Here is a 15,944-nt window from a genome sequence, read left to right on the forward strand (position 1 = left end):
ATAGCCGCTTTTACTATCCTTTCTGACAAATCTAAAGCAAAGTCTTAGCACAATACAGGAGAATTTTAAACTTCCTACTCATATGATGGATAAATAGGTAGACATGTTGGAACTCATAGGAGATATCACTGTCATTCATTTTCTCTGTAAGGGAATGTGGCACTATTTTTGCTTTCAATCGAATTCTCTCCTTTCCACTCCTTAGAATTAAACATCGCTACCCCCTAACTGTGTGGTGGAAGAAATAGAACAAGTGGTGTTTCCTACCTGCGACGGGGTAAGTTCCAGCCCCAGAATGAATTTGTGGAGAGAGTCCCCCAACTCAACCGCTACGGTGTGTGAATGACTGGTTGGTGTCTCTGGCCATTGTCCAAGGAAACTGTGGAGCGATAATGCAGAGGGCCTTACAACCATCTCCCAAGACTTCCCAAAGACCTGGTGGAAGGACTTACGCTGACCGTCCTAACCAGAGGAGCTGGCTGGATTAGCTGAGCTAGTACTCAAAATACACGAATGCCCCCTCCTGAATTCACAGCCGCCCTCCCGCTCGCTGCTATAAATACCTTCCAAGCCCCTTTGGAGTTGGTGGACCTTGACACGCTGCCCTTTCCTCCAAGAGCCCCTCCTTGTTTGGGGTCTGGCTAAGTGCCACAACGGAAAAGCTGCCATGCTTGTTGCTTTCCACACGCACGCTTTCCACAAAGTAATTATTACTTCGGAGGGCTGAGGGGCTCACTCTGACTTTAGCCAGAGATTTACTCCAATGGTCGCAGAGTCTCCACACTGGCGAAGAAAGATTGAACAACAGGTCTTTCCCTCCATACGTATCCATCTCAGGTGAAGGGAATACTTTTGTGCTTCACGTGTCTCTGATGAGAAGACAAGGATGGTAGAAGAGTCAGCCTGTTTGAGAACTGTTGCTTCCCCCGATGACAAAACGCTCCTTCTCAAATTAGTTGTGCTCAAAATGTTTCCCATACCTGAAGCAGGGGCAATTTCTCGGATGTGGCTCGTAGCCAGGGAAGCCTTAGACTTTGCAAAATTATAATTGCCTCGTTACACCAGAGTGTCCACATTTTAGTGGTGAAAGGAATGACTGTTTAGCTTAGAAGACCTTTTAGGCTAGGAAGATAAAAGCCAGGCTGAGGAGTATGTGTGTGTGTGTGTGTGTGTGTGTGCGTGTGTGTGTGCGAGGGAGTAGCAGTGGCCTTCAGAAGATGAAGTGTTAATGCACAGAGGATGGAGACCAGCTGCTTTTCATCGCCACAGAGAGCAGACCGGAGGAAGTGGGCTCGCAGTCACCGGGAGAACTTCGGGGGTGGGGGGGGCTGTGAACGAGCATGTCATGACAGGGAGGGTCAATACTGGAGGAAGTAGGGCCAACAGGATTTCTAGAAGGAAATTGGGAAATGGCCCTGAAGATTGTTGCATGTAATTGCATAATCCCTGAATAATGATCGTCCCTAAATTCACCCTTAAAATATTTAATCTAGGGGCACATTATCGTTGTTCTTTTCAACAACTGTCCCAGAATGCCTACAACTTATGAATCACCATGCTGAGTGTAGTTCAGTGGCCTCTCTATTCCCTTGGTGCAGTGGAAGAGGTGGGGTCTTTGGAGCCAGAAGAATCCAGGTTTGATCTCAATTTTGCAGCTTACCAGCTCTGTCGTCTGAGCTTCATCATCCTAACTCTCTGAATTTAATACCCTTATCTGTAAAATACCGACTTCAGAGAGAAACGTTTCCCATTGAAGATGACACAGGTAGGCTTCCTAGTACCAGAGCAGATACATCCGCAGCGTTCAATAAAACATTGGGTACTTGTTAGCATCTACAGGGCCTCTTCTACATCTACAAGGCCTCTTCGTGCAAAGGACCGTGTAAGTACTTCCTTGTGATACTCCAGAGAATCTATTCCTATTTTACACCCAGGAAGCATAGACACTGAGGGGTTAAATACGTTGTGTAAGGACGTAAAGCCAGTAAGTGGGAGGCAGTGATTCCGTGAACGCATACGTTGCCTTTAAAAGCTGGTGCTCTTTTTACTAGACCACGCTGCCTCCTGTCATAGGAAATGAGTTAAGGATACAGAGAACCCTTATCAGCATATGTGCCTATGATTAAAATCCACAGTTTGCAAAGCTCAGGCCCTCAGAAGCCCTAACAGACCTGACCCGCATGCACCGTGCTTGTCCCTCTTCACTTTTGTTGAGCAGTCAACTTGGTGGGGGGGGAGGCTGCCATCACTGAGTTAGTAGTAGCAGTTAGTAGTAGAAACTAAGTTAGTAGGAGAGACACTAGTAAATTTGTTTGGAGGGTCTCTCAAAGACCATCAGCTCTCTTTGTGGTAAAGGGGGATACACTGAATTTAGTTCAGATCTGCAAGCTATTTTTCACCAATTTCCGTTATTGTGTCCATTCATTTGTTCAACAAACATTTGTGGACGTCTGTGTTCCGGATGACGTGTCGGACACCGAACATTTACGCCTAAAGGATGCTCTGTCTGGCGAAAAAAGGAAACGTACCACCACACAACTGCAATGTGGGGAGAAGATAAGTACTACATTATAAATGGCACAAAGCTTCCAGAAAGAGCACATTTGGAAAAGCGTTTCAGAGTCAGTAACATTTGAGGCAGGTCTTACGTGGGGCAGAAGGTCAGCTATCTAGTCCATCCTAGACCTTGGTAGAAACACTCAAGATGCTATGGGGCACTCAGGTGGGTCTGTCGGTCGAGCATCCGACTTCGGCTCAGGTCATGATCTCACGGTTTGTGAGTTTGAGCCCTACGTTGGGCTCTGCACTGACAGCGCAGAGTCTGCTTGGGATTCTCTCTCTCCCTCTCTCTTTGCCTCTCCTTCATTCTCTCTCTCTCGAATTAGAGGTGTCTGGGTGGCTCAGTCAGTAAAGCATCCGACTTCATCTCAGGTCACGATCCCACAGTTTGTGAGTTTGAACCCCGCGTCGGGCTCTGTGCTGACAGCTCGGAGCCTGGAGCCTGATTCAGAATCTGTGTCTCCCTCTCTGCCCCTCTCCAGCTCACACTTTGTCTCTCTTTCTCTCTTAAAAATAAATAAACATTAAAAAATTTAAAAAAAGAAACACTATAGATGCTGAACAATCACTGAGCTCTATTTACAGAAAATCTTCACATCTGATGTACTGTCATTCAAACTCATGTTACCTTAATGAAAGTAAAGTATTTTGATCATGAAGTTAGCACGGTGAGGGTAAAGTGGAAATACATTACAGCATTACTGTAACTAATGCTTCACTGAGGAATTAAACCAATGAACAGACTCTTCCTTTTAGAAAAGTATCTGTTTTACATTTGGGGCACCAAGAAATGACCAGCCTGCATAGCGACATGACAGAGGGACATGTGGATAGGTGTCGTTCCCGGGATTGCCAGGAAGATTGCTCTGAGAATGCTCGACTCACTCCCATTTGCCTTTGCAAGACCCTTCCACATATTAGCTGACCTGGAAACTTTCAGGCAATCATTTTTGTACCATATACACTAACTAAAGTGGTCTTTTTACAACCTTAGAATACCCCATCAAGCTATTGGCCATTTCTTTTACATTGATAATTTGCGGCTCTAAATAATTTTGTCTTTGAGATATATGTCCTGAGATATCCAAAAAAAAAAAAAGTAGAATGTTAAATTAAAAGTTTTTCTCTTTCTTTCTTTCTTTTTTTTTTTTCTTTTTTTTTTTTTGTCAAATGCACACCTTTTATATGTTGGCTAAAAATTTAAATGTAACATACAGTGGAGTGTGTGTGAACATTAAGGGAATAGTATTGGTATTTTCAGTCACTTGTTAATGGCCTGTAACTAATATCTTCGAGATACCGGTTCTAGTTGTAGTTGTATCACAAGCACATGAAAAGGAAAAATCATAATTCTGCAAGCTCTGAGCATCCAAGGGAGAAGTGATTGATGGTAGAGGGAACTATCCTCATAATGGATTTGGAGTTGGGGTTCAAATACACTGGTAATTGCCACAGTGCCTGTGAAGGTTAGTATTTTTACCTATGAGTTGGTAGGCAAGCATTTGGTGAGCATGTGCTTGTAAATGGAATGGCTGGTCATGCTATAACTTAAGTACATCTTGGGTTTGGGGAGGGGCTTGTTCAAAAAACTATAAAGGGAGACCTTCACTTTCTATCATCTAACCCTGCTCCCATCAAACCTGTCCCTTCTTTTATGTCACTAAATGTGGGAGCTGCTTTCATAGTTTAATTTTCCAACTCGTGTGATTTTTGATTAGTCCACTTTTTCCTGATTTTTTTCATGCAGAATTTTTATTTTTTCTCTTACACCTTATCAAGTGATATTTGTTCTAAAAATCTTAAACTGTTCCAGTGGCTTATGCGATCATCACTCAATACAATGAGTGGTTGTAATTTGGTTTCATAAAGCAACATAACAAAGACATCATAGGTAACGAGTTGTGAAAAGTATTCTTAAGCATTAATAATATAGATATTTTTAACACTCAGTGTGATTTTTGTTAAAGGGATACACTAACAATCTACCACTACGATGACGTTGTCCTTTTGAACGCGACAGTATTATCTTAAGAGTAAAAAAAAAAAAAATACTGGCGGTATACTTTATTATAATCTAATACATAAAATAACACTTGATATTCATACAAATGCTATTCACTTTTTCTTATTAAGAAAAAAACAATTCTTTGTATAGCAGTTTGACACTAATCACGAAGCGAAGTCTCTGAAAATAGTATACAAACAATAGATTTTAAATCAAAAATGTTTATTGTAAAAAAGGACCTTTAAAATTGTTTTTTAAAAAAGAAAAATTGATTTCACAAGTCTTCAGGTTGTTTATAGACATCAGCTATAGACAACATCTCACTTTCATACAAAACTCATTCAGTCATATAAAAATAAACACAAATTTACATTGACTCATCATCTATACAATTAGTTTAAAAAGGCACTTGGAAGGGTGCTGTATGGATGCATTTAAAATAGTTTAAGTACATTACTGAGTTTCTAAGAATCCTTTCTTGCACTTATTCCCATCTTTAATTAATTTTAGAAAGTCATTAAAAATTCTTTAAAAAAGTAAGACATGGGGCACGCACCAGGAATGTTCCAAGCTAGTTTTCCCTCCTCCCCCAAGGCGCATACCCTTTATTGGCAAAAACAAAAACAAAAACAAAAACAAAACACTCTTAATACATTCTCTTGTGTTTCGTTCCTGTTCTTTTTTTCTCTCTTTCTATGTCTCCTAAAAATACCGCTTAAAGCATTACAGGTAATCACAAAGGCTTCAGTTCAACAATGATAACCAGACACCAGACATGTAGTGAAGTAAACTTGGAATACTTTATAAGGCACCTGAGATAGCGTCTGGCAAATTCGCTTCCTATAGACAATTCTATTACAAACTCTATGACAAAGCAATACTGTTCGTTTCGGTTGAAATGATTTGGCAGCAATGTGAATCTTTGCATTCTTTCTTAGTGAGAAAAGATGCAGTGTGCTTTTTGCTTCAACTTTTGTAGAGAAAGATTCTTGTCTTGTATCCTCTCAATCTCGCTGTCAGTAAATATATAGTAATTTTAAACTTCACATGGAAAGGATTAACTTGGAACACATAGATTTCGTGCTCTTGCAGCTTTGTGTGTGTGTGTGTATGTGTGTGTGTGTGCGTGCGTGCGTGCGTGTGTGTGTGTGTGTGTCTATACACATTATTTGGTCGGTAAGCACAAGAGAAAATGCCTTTGGACTTTTATTTGTCATTTGGAGTCGGAGTGAAGAAATGCATTCTGTTCGAGTAAACATTGATTGCGTAAGTCAGTGTGCTACACAGCAGCCAGATTCCTCATGTTTGTGCAGAAGAGACATTCTGGAGAAGGTTTTGGAGCAGTTTTTGCACTGGTATTTCTTTACATCCGAATGGGTCTGCAGATGAGCCCTCAGATTTGACCTGTCTGCAAATGCTCTGTTGCAGTGAGGGCAAGAAAAAGGCTTCTCCCCTGGGGGTGGGGGTGGGGGGGTTGAGAAAGAAAGACAGTCAGTGTTTTTAGAGGAAAGGTAAAGTCAGATAACGTTCACGAACAACAATCACATTTTGTCGCCAAAAAACTAGACTAAAACTCCGCAGAATAGATCCTTATGTCCATATCTGGCCCTCGAAGAGAAATCCGAATATCGCGTTAAAAAAAAAAAAACCCACCACACCCAGAATCTTGCTGCTGCTGCCCCTCACGCAGAAATAATTCACGTGGTTCTAGGACTTTCACTCATTAAAGCTTTCTGCTTCAGCAGGTGCAGCTAATGTTGAGCTCCTCCCAACATTTCCTAATATCTCCCCTTTCCCCTCCTTCTGTATCATGACTCAGGCTGGATAAATGCCTTGGCTCCCTGCAGGATGATTTTGTGCTAGGAATAAAATATTCAGCAGCAGAACAGACAACATAATGAGACAGCGAGAGTCAACTCAGTTCTCCCTGTCCAGCTCGCTCTAGGGTGACAGCTATCGCAATAATGTGACCGACAGAAAACTAGGGACAAACCTTCTTCGCCTACCTACCTGCCAGACCCATTGATTAAGATAGCGACGTCTGCGTTTGCCGGTTATTGGGAGCAGTTTCCCAGAACACACACTCAGGTACGTCTTTCCTGACTTTCTAACCGATCTTTGAGACCCAACCTTCCGAATCTACTTTCCAAAGTCTAAATGCTGTTTGCGGTGTCTGGAACGGAGGCTGTTAACAAGGCACGGGGCGCTCTGTGCTCTAACAACTTTTTGAGTCATCAGGAAGTAGCTATAAAGGATCATCCGTCATTAAAAGCACCGCGTCACTACTTAATGCAAGTCCGACAGCCCGACCGGGGCTTCGTTCTATCACACAGTAACATTCCTGTCTACGTTTTGGTTGGTTGGTTTTTTTCTCTTACCAGTGTGAGTTCTAATGTGTCCTTGAAGTAACCAGGGTCTGGAAAACGCCTTGCCACAGATCTTGCAGACACAAGGTAAAGTGTGGGTCCGGATGTGCATCTTAAGGGCGCCCAGGCTCACGTATTCCTTGTCACAGTATTTACAGCTGAAGGATTTCCTAGACTGGGCGTCGCAGTGCAGCTGCTTATGTTTGGCCAGCCCGGAAAAAGTTGAATAGGTTTTACTGCATAGATTGCACTGAAACTTTTCAGCTTCAATGGCATGGGGGTCTGAAAGCTTGGATTGTAGTCTTTCCTCTTCATCACTAATGGGGCTTTCTGAGCCACTGTGGTCCTTGGACGAGGTGTCGGATGGAGGAGGGGGGCTCACCCGCCCCAAGGATGAGGGGTATCCAGAAAGAGGAGAGAGGCCATTGGGCAGTGGGGAGTGGAATGGAACTGCCGTAGTCCACACGGTAATGGGGCTGTACGCTCCCGAGCTGAGGATCTCTGGTTGTGGTATGACAGGCATGGGGTAACTCTCATAGAGATATGGGGAAATAATCACTGGGGGAAAGAAAAGGAAAGGAGAGATTAAGGTAAAAAAATAACTTGCGCAGCACAGTGAGGAGCCGCTCGGCCACACCGCACCCGGGGCTTTGCGACGAAGTCAAGCGACTCCTTCCGGGCAGGCGCAGGCCTTGGGAAGCCGGTTCACCTCCAGCCTGGCCGCTACGCGGTCAGCCACCGTCCTGGGGCGCCCACGTTCGCGCCCTGCGTACAGCGGGTGACAGGAGCTACAACCTGCGGTGCGGCTGGGGAGTGCAGCCCAGGGAGGGCCTCCACCGCCCGCGAGGAGGGCAACCTTGGACACCCCTCGAAGGATGCAGAAAAGGCGTCTTCCCTGCCTGCCTGCTCTGGGACCGCTCTGGGGACAAAGATACGCGCCGCGGGGCCTACTCCGTGCGGGGCAGGAGCCTCATCACCCGAAAACAAAGCGGCCACTCGGACCCTCGCCGACTTGCTCATCCTGCCCGTCCTCATGATGCCTGCGTCCGCCAGCTCCTCCGGAAAGCCAAGCGGCCGGAGCTGAATGAAGGTGGCCTTGTCGGGGCGGAGTTCCGCCGGCTCCGAATTGGAACTTACCCCGACGATCGAGGGAGCCTGCACGACAGTTCGGGACACCGTGTGCAGGGAGAGCAACGGGCGCTTGGGTTCTCCTGCGAGGCTATCTGAGCTCGACGCCCACCAGTACGTGTACAGACGCAGAGAGAGAGAGAGAGAGAGAGAGAGAGAGAGAGAGAGAGAGAGAGAGGAGAGCGCGCGCGCGGGCATCCCCCCCCCCCCAGGTTCTCCTGACTTCGGGGCGCGCGTGTCTACCTGTGTGTGTGTCCAGTTCGCTGTAGTTGGGCTTCTTGGAGGCGTTGAAATGCTTCTTGACCAGGAAGGAGCGCGGCATCTTGCCGGCGGGCCCCGCGGGCGCGGATAACGGTCCGGGGAGGACGCGGCCGGTCCCTAGAGCATCGCGCCGGGCCGCGCTCGGGCTGGGGCCGCTCAGGTGCGGCGGGCGACGGGCCGGCGCCTCTCGCGTCGCCGGGCTCCCTGGCGGACTGAGCCCGCTCGGGCCGGGAGGGTTTTTTTTTTCCTCGCTTTTGCAAGAAGGATCCAATCACGGCGGAGAGGTTCAGGTTTCAGCTCCTCCCTCTGGGACAGCTGTGAACAGAGGAAGAATCTGTTGTCAGACGAAATTACCCTGGTCCAAAATGGGCCGAGCTCCGGGACTTCGGGGGGGGGGGGGGGGGGGAGGTGGGGGGGTGGGGAGGTGGGGTGGGGGTTGGGGGGGGCGGGGGGGGGGTGAAGTTCTTTCCAGGGAGGTGATGTTGCTTCGGCGGCCCCGCCAGCGACTCGTGCGCTCGGAGAGGCTCGCTGGGTCCTGCAGTGTGTGGCTCCCGCGGCGGGCCTGGCCTCCAGATGTCGCAAAGCAAATGCCCCGGGACACGGCGTCCGCTGGCGGGAGGGAGGGTGGCCTGCGGCGCCCGGGGCCGGGAGGAACGCGCCTATATTTGGAAGTGCGTTCGGAGAGCTCCGACCGCCGCGGGGACCGGACGGCCCGCTCCGGGCCCCGGACGAAGGGCGGGGGCAGCGCCGGGACAAAAGCCCCGGAGGGCGAGGCGGGCGCCCCCGGCTGGGGGGCTTTTCCGCGGCGCGCGGGGGGCCGGGCCGCGGGCGGCGCGCGAGCCGGGGGCGGCACTTCCTCCTGGAAAGCGGGTAATCCTGTCGGCCTAGGGGCTCGGCCGGCCCCACAGAAGGGCTCGGTGGCCCCTGGAGGGACCGCTCGTCTGCAGAGCTGGGACGCAGCAAAGCCAGCGAGAGTGGCTGCGCACACAGAGGGGGACACGCCGCAGACGTGCTTAGGGGCCGTGGGAAACGTCCCCCCCCCCCCCCCCCCCCCCAGCTGCCGTCTGTCCGGCCGGCCGTCTAGCTGACGACCGTCTATCACCCACCACAAACGGGCCTTTAGGGACAAGTGTGTCATTTCAAGCATTGATCTGCTCTGTAGAGCGCTAGTTTCATCAGGATTCACCTCGGGATCTGCCAGGCCCCTGGATTGTGCTTGCAAGGAAGGGGTGCCCTCTCGTCTGCCGCCTGCTTCAAGTTCTAAGGAGCTAGCTCAGGGACCAGCAAAAATACTTCCACTTTTTTTTTTTTTTTTTTGTATCCGGTCCGGAATCTAAAAGTCCGCTAAGGTGGCTAACTTTGAAAGTAAAATTCCAACAGTCATTTCAAGCATCTCTGACCATTCCAGGCTTTTCTCCCCACCTTCTGCTTAACGACCCAGGAAAGGACAGATTTTCAACAAGCACCCTAGCTTTGTTTCTAACAGGTGCTAGAAGAAAAAAGTGAAAAAAAAAAAATAATGGTGGTGAAGTCAAGACTTGTAAGAGGAAAACGCATTGTCAGGCTGCATAACTTCTTAATCTTGGGAGGAGAAAACAAGAGTGTGTGTGCCGGGGGAAGGAGGGGGAGGCTGGGAGGGGGCACTCGCAAGTTTCTGAGCCGATTTCAATGCTTCTTTTTTTTTTCTTCCAGCAGTCATAATTTAAATGCCAGGGAAACGAATTTAGATGAATCTTTATGTTAAAAGGAACAGTATTTGTAGGAGACAGGAAGACATGAATATGTATTACATTCCCCTGCACACTATGAACCAGAGTATAATCAGGGCAAGTTTTCTGAGCTTGCTACTTCTTGCGAGGGTTTGTTGAGATCCAGACCCCTGGTTTACCGCATAGGAGTCCTCCCTGCGCCGTCCACGCCACTCCCTGCAAAAGGCACGTTTTGTTAGAAATGTAACACAGTTGAGAAAACATACATCGTTTGTCCCTCTTCCTTTAACCCTGTCCAGTCCACTGACAGTGGGGACGAGCTCCAGAAAGCATTTTGCTTTTGACTCTCTTGCTAGCTGGGACGGCGACCTGCTAACGCGTCTTGAAACGAATCCGTTCAAAGCGTTTGACAGTCATTTCCTCAGCTTGAAGAGAAAACGCAAAACGTGAATTTGGATTCCAGACGCGTAACTGGGCCGAGTTCCCCGCCACATGTGCAGGGGGGCTCGTGGCACATGACACAGACCGGAGTCGGGACGTGTTGCCGCACCTACTGGGAGGGGCAGGTAGCGTTCGGGATCGCGCGCGAGGCATGTCGTTACACAGGGCTGCGTGGTAACTGGCTCCACGGAGACCTGTGTGAGGTCTGGTCCGCTGTCAGGAGCCGGGGAGCTGCGCGCTGATGGCATGAGTCAGACTGCACAGGTGCTCTGCTCAGACACAGCAGAGGGCATTTGGTGCCAGAGCCGCGTGGTAAAAACAGGGGAAGGGAGGTCAAGTCCCCACCCGAAGGCCGGCTGCTGGATTCGGCTAAGGCCAGACGCAGGGCTCTTGTCCCGCAAGCCTCAGGGATGATGCGGGGACGTCAGCTTTGCTCACGGGCTAAGAGACCCTCTTGCCAGGGGACAGAGATCTTCGCCCAGGTCACGACAGCAGCTTCAAAATGTTTCACTTGGGCAAAACAAATCCCAGGGGGTTTTGCCAATGCAAGGAATTAGTCCCAGGTTCACGTAACTAGACTCACCGCCACAGGGAGAAAAGAAGGCTATGCTGACACAGCCCAGCCAGGGTGAAGCCGGCGGGCCCGGGTCACGCGCAACACAAGGAAGGCACAGGCTCAGGCCTCAGGCTCCTGAGAGCTGAACGTGGGGAAGGCGGGGGCTTGAAAATACCCCTCCCCGATGCGGAGCGCCCTAGAGGGCCCCTTCCTTTATGGATCTTCCGGGGGGTACGTGGGGCGTGAGAAGCCCACCCAATCTAATTTCTTAATCGTTCATGGATTTTATTAGGATGTGGCTTGATGTGACTTTATCTTATTTCCTCTGTGTTCTGAAGAAGCTCACAGCGGTAATTGGTGGAGAACTCCGTGAATTAAAGGTCTGGGCCCTCGGGGGGAGGCCGGCCCTTCTCCGCACGCTACCCTGTACCGGTGGGTTTTCTCCTGGACAAGTCTTTTTCATGAAAGACGTATTCTTGCCTGGCCAGATAGGAGAATAAATTAGATCTAGGAGGCTCGGGAATGCACCTCAGACTTGTTCACTTGGCCCAGAGATGTGTGTGCATGCAGATATTTACGTATGCGAAAAGCAGTGCGGACTGACTTCTTAGTTTAGGCAGCGGAGTAAATCTAGCACCAGAAGAAACCGTGGCCTGGCAGAAGCAGAAACTGTCATCTTGTGCTGCACTCTGTCTCCTAAAATGAATGGCCTCTCCTTCCGCTTCCATCGTGGCCTGATGGCGCTGGAGTGGGCAGGGCAGGAACTAACTCCCCTGACTGCTATGATGTTGTGGAATGTCATTAGTTCGTGATAGCTGGAGAATATTAAAACACATTGCTGCTTTTTAAAACGATTTACAGAAGAGCCAAGTGTTTGTGATATGTAACTTTGAAGTGTGAATGACAAAGGCATGATGTTATCTCCCAACGTTGTGTATTTGTTTCCTAATCGATTTGTATTTATATTCTTAATTCATAATTTAATTAAGCCTCAGCCAAGACAAATCAACCTCCAAAAGAGAAGTAAGTGCTTCCTTTTAGTACTTGGGCTTCTCTATCTGTAAATTATGTTTAATACCCTTCCCTTATTTCTTTTAGAATGACTTGGGGACAAATATTTCCCAATATAAAAGGGAAAATAATCAGACTTAGCACAGGATTCTGCTTATATATTCTGAACTTCGTAACAAGGAGACAGACCCCTTTTCTCTGGGGATGTGGGTGAAACTCACATATGCACTCAACATACTTAAGTGTATCTACTCAGGGATATCAACAGAGTCATATGTGAAGTTGTGTGTGTGTGTGTGTGTGTGTGTGTGTGTGTGTGTGTGAGAGAGAGAGAGAGAATTGGGGTGAGAAACAATAGCAAAAGTGATGTCAGGATGTCCCTCTCCTGCTTAAGAATTTCCATTATTTCCTGTGTGTTCCCAGGGTCACATTCTCCAGGTTAATAGACATTAGCATTGTGTGGAGTTAGTTCTAATGCTATGCGCTTGGTAAGTGCCAATCATATAAAATCAGTCAATATTCAAGATAACTTCTAACAGAAAGCCATGTTTAACATGGGACTAGCATTTGGATGAGATTTATTTTGTGTCAAATCACTTGCATTCAGGATATTCTTTCTAGTTATGATTTTATAACCCCATTTCCCTTTGGGTGGCTATAAGATATTCATCTCATGAGTGTTCTGTTTGTACCTTGTGGAAAGTGTTGATGATTTTATCTGTTAGACGAGCAAGAAAGACTGTACACAATGTTGACTTTATATTTTATGCAACAGCTCAGGGATATGTGGTTGCAAAGAGACACCTATTGGTCAACTTTGGGAAATTCATTGCTTTCTTTTTTCTGGCCTTCTTTTCCGTAACTCTTTAACAAGGTCTGCCACCTTGTGGAAAATGGATGATTTGACTGACTCTGAGTACATTAAATCCATCTCATGTAATAGCCCCAGTTTCAGGAGAATGCCATTTAAGTGTTGAATTTTTAATTTTTTCTCTTTTTTTAATTTTTAAAATATTTATTTATTTTTGAGAGAGAGATAGAGTACAAGCAGGGGAGGGGGAGAGAGAGAGGGAGACACAGAATTTGAAACAGGCTCCAGGCTCCGAGCTGTCAGCACAGAGCCCGATGCGGGGCTTGCACTCAGGACTGGCGAGATCATGACCTGAGCTGAAGTCAGACACTTAACCGACTGAGCCACTCAGACGCCCCGATTTGTTCTTAATTAGTAATGACTTCTTTTGTTTGTAGAAACACGAGTGATACTATCCAACAAATTACGTTGGCTTTACAAAATAGGTGAGTTAAGGCAATTTGTGGTGTTCCTCGATGTACAGTTATGAATAAAGAAGTAGCAAAAATAACAGCGTTATATTCAAAACTTAGTAAGCACCTCCTGCGACTTATTTCCTATCTCGTCATAACGATCTCTACAAGGTAGAGGGTTGAAGGTGCGGAACAAGGCATCCCAGGAACATTCCGAATGACAGGAACGGAGTCAGGGATTTCGGCACAGTTGGCTTGCCCAACACCTTCTTGCGGGGCTCTGCTACCCCGCTGCGTTTGTAGGGTACCCAGTACCAGGCAGTTTGTGGCATTGTGGGTAATGACACCAGCTACCATTCGTGAGTGCTTAACGTGAGCTGGCCACTATGCTAAGCACTCCACACACGTTGCTGTCATTAATTCCCCAAAGTGGCTGATCCCGCAAAGCAGATATTTTCATCCCTGTTTGCAGATGAGGAGACAAAGACGCAACTGAAGTGTCTTGATCAAATCGCACTGCTGGTGAGGAACAGGTGGAGGTGGGATTTGCACCCGGTCTGTTTTGTTTCAAACCCTGCTCACTTCTCTTTGCTGTGATTGTCATTTCCCACCACGGGGGTGAATTAGACTCATGACCAACTGCGAAACTTGTCCTCCTTGTCAATTTGCCTCCCCACTTTCTTCCCCGCCGGGAGAATACTTACACGTGGTGTTTAGAACCTAGGGTGTGCGGAGCTTCTGTTTCCACCTCCGTCCCATCCCCCACCACCTCTGCTGCGTCTCCCTTTCTTCCTAGGTAACACGGGGTCATGGTTGCTTGATTGCAGACTTGCTGCCGTTTATCTCCGTGTGTCGGGTGTGACTTCTGGGAAGACGCTTGGACTGGAATCCTCTGTGTTTCAACGAGTAGCCGTCATGGTCTTTGGGGGGGCCGAGAGAGGCGACGGCCGCTCGTCACTTGTTCTTGTTCTATAAGCGTATTCTTATAAAAATATGTGAAAAGTAGAAATAGGGTAGCCAACAATAGAGTAGGAAAACCATCATGTGGTTTTTCAAAGTGGGAGGTGATGACCTTTGTTACTTCAGTCTTCAATGAGATCATGTGGGGGAAACAAACCCATGGATACAGAACCGATAAGTACCAATATAACGGAGGAGTTCTATCATCTGGAAGTGTCTCTCTCTCTCTCTTTTTTTTTATGTTTATTTATTTTTGAAACAGAGGGAGACAGAGCGCAAGTGGGGGAGGGGCAGACAGAGAATCTGAAACAGGTTCCAGGCTCTGAGCTGTCAGCACAGAGCCCGACGCGGGGCTCGAACCCACGAACCATGAGATCATGACCTGAGCCGAAGTCAGACGCTTAACTGACTGAGCCACCCAAGCGCTCCTAGAAGTGTCTCTTTATCTATGTGTGTGTGTATGTGTGTGTGGAGTGTGTGCGTGCGTGCATGTGTGTGCGTGTGTGTGTGTGTGTCTGTCTGCGTGTCACATGGCTGCCTCGTTCCCGGCTGGTAAACCTGTAGGGTGGGTTGTCCCCCTTGGTTTACAAACAGGACCTGAGGCCCTTCCTCCAGGGGAACAGGGAGTCAGGCTCGGCAAACCTGCCCCCGTAAGGACCCAAAGAGGTGAGCTGCTTCTGCGTACAGCTCCGCACCTGTCACGGCAGTGTGTCTTTTGGCTAAGCACCCCAAGGTGCTGTGGCTCAGCCAGGGTAGATCCTGGAAAGTGGATTTGCTAAAACGCTGTGAGCCTTTACAGGCTAGACACTACTGTGTTGGAATCTCTGAGGCAGAGACGATAAGAAAGAACGTGCAGAGGGCGGCTCACAAGGGGAACGCTACAAAGTGTTGATAACCGAGGGGGGCAGGGCACTTGCTTTAGTGGCAGCCAGGCCGACAGGTACCGGCGGGGCCCGAGACGTGTGGGTCCCCGTGGGAGTGGACGTGCTGCCCTGTGAGACGCAAGGGCCTGCCGGATGCTCCGCTTCTCAGCACAGTACCGGGAGCTCCTGCACGGGAGTAGTGTTTTCTGGAACACATGACAACGCGTTTCAGAGCGAGACTGGAGTAGTCGGAGGGAGAACACCGCATCTTCTACAGGGATACTGAACCCTCGCCCTGAAGACCATAAGGGACAGGTTTGTGGGACTTTCCAGGATGCTCAGGTCCTAAGTCACTGGGAAGGAGACAAGGTGTCCCTTACACACTGAGCTAGGGACAGGGAGAACGAGTGGCCAGTGGGCATGAGTGTGCTCGTATCACTGCTCGCGTGGACGCCAAGTCAGAAATGACCTCACTTCGCGTCTTGCCTCTTTCTTCGCCTCAGATCTGAGTCATCAACATGTCTACATGGACGTGAAAATCGAAATCCTGTAAAACAGCAGGCTGTGAAACTTTCCAAGACAATTTAGAGAAGCAAACTCTGAATTATGCTATGTTTATGATTATCTCCCTCGCTCAGGTCTTGGTTCATAAACTTGGGGTGCCTTTTTCCAAAAGCATATATCTGTCATAGAACACAGGGTTTGTGAGAGCTTTCCAGACATCTTCAAGAACTTTTCTACGTTTCTCTGCTCCAGAGACATGGCTTTTACCACCAGTCAAACCAGCGACAACGTTTGCAAGTCCTCAGAAGGAAAACATCA

The 15,944-nt window shown here is 48.1% G+C and overlaps 2 protein-coding genes across 4 annotated transcripts in view; one reads left to right on the top strand and one right to left on the bottom strand.

Moving 5' to 3' along the window:
* Positions 1-4,769: 4,769 nt before the first annotated feature.
* SNAI2 (snail family transcriptional repressor 2) lies at positions 4,770-8,546 on the bottom strand. 3 transcript variants are annotated; one of them, XM_019428894.2, is made up of 3 exons: positions 8,302-8,546; positions 6,943-7,488; positions 4,770-6,017 (listed from the first exon to the last, which is right to left on the bottom strand). In XM_019428894.2, the coding sequence occupies exons 1-3, from the start codon at positions 8,378-8,380 to the stop codon at positions 5,836-5,838; spliced, it is 807 nt and encodes a 268-aa protein (XP_019284439.1). In that variant the 5' UTR covers positions 8,381-8,546; the 3' UTR covers positions 4,770-5,835. The 3 variants fall into 3 exon arrangements, with proteins under 3 accessions (XP_019284439.1, XP_019284442.1, XP_019284441.1); XM_019428897.2 differs by lacking the exon at positions 8,302-8,546 and adding an exon at positions 8,068-8,179; XM_019428896.2 differs by lacking the exon at positions 8,302-8,546 and adding an exon at positions 7,573-8,042.
* PPDPFL (pancreatic progenitor cell differentiation and proliferation factor like) overlaps positions 6,042-15,944 on the top strand; it is a 146,349-nt gene continuing 136,446 nt past the window's right edge. Inside the window, exon 1 of the mRNA XM_053896077.1 lies at positions 6,042-6,652. The gene's annotated coding sequence lies outside the window, so the exon portion shown is untranslated. The remainder of the gene's footprint in view (positions 6,653-15,944) is intronic.

The sequence above is a fragment of the Panthera pardus genome, unplaced genomic scaffold, assembly GCF_024362965.1.
Source record: "Panthera pardus isolate Hobbes unplaced genomic scaffold, ASM2436296v1 HiC_scaffold_7, whole genome shotgun sequence".
NCBI classification, from domain to species: Eukaryota; Metazoa; Chordata; class Mammalia; order Carnivora; family Felidae; genus Panthera; species Panthera pardus.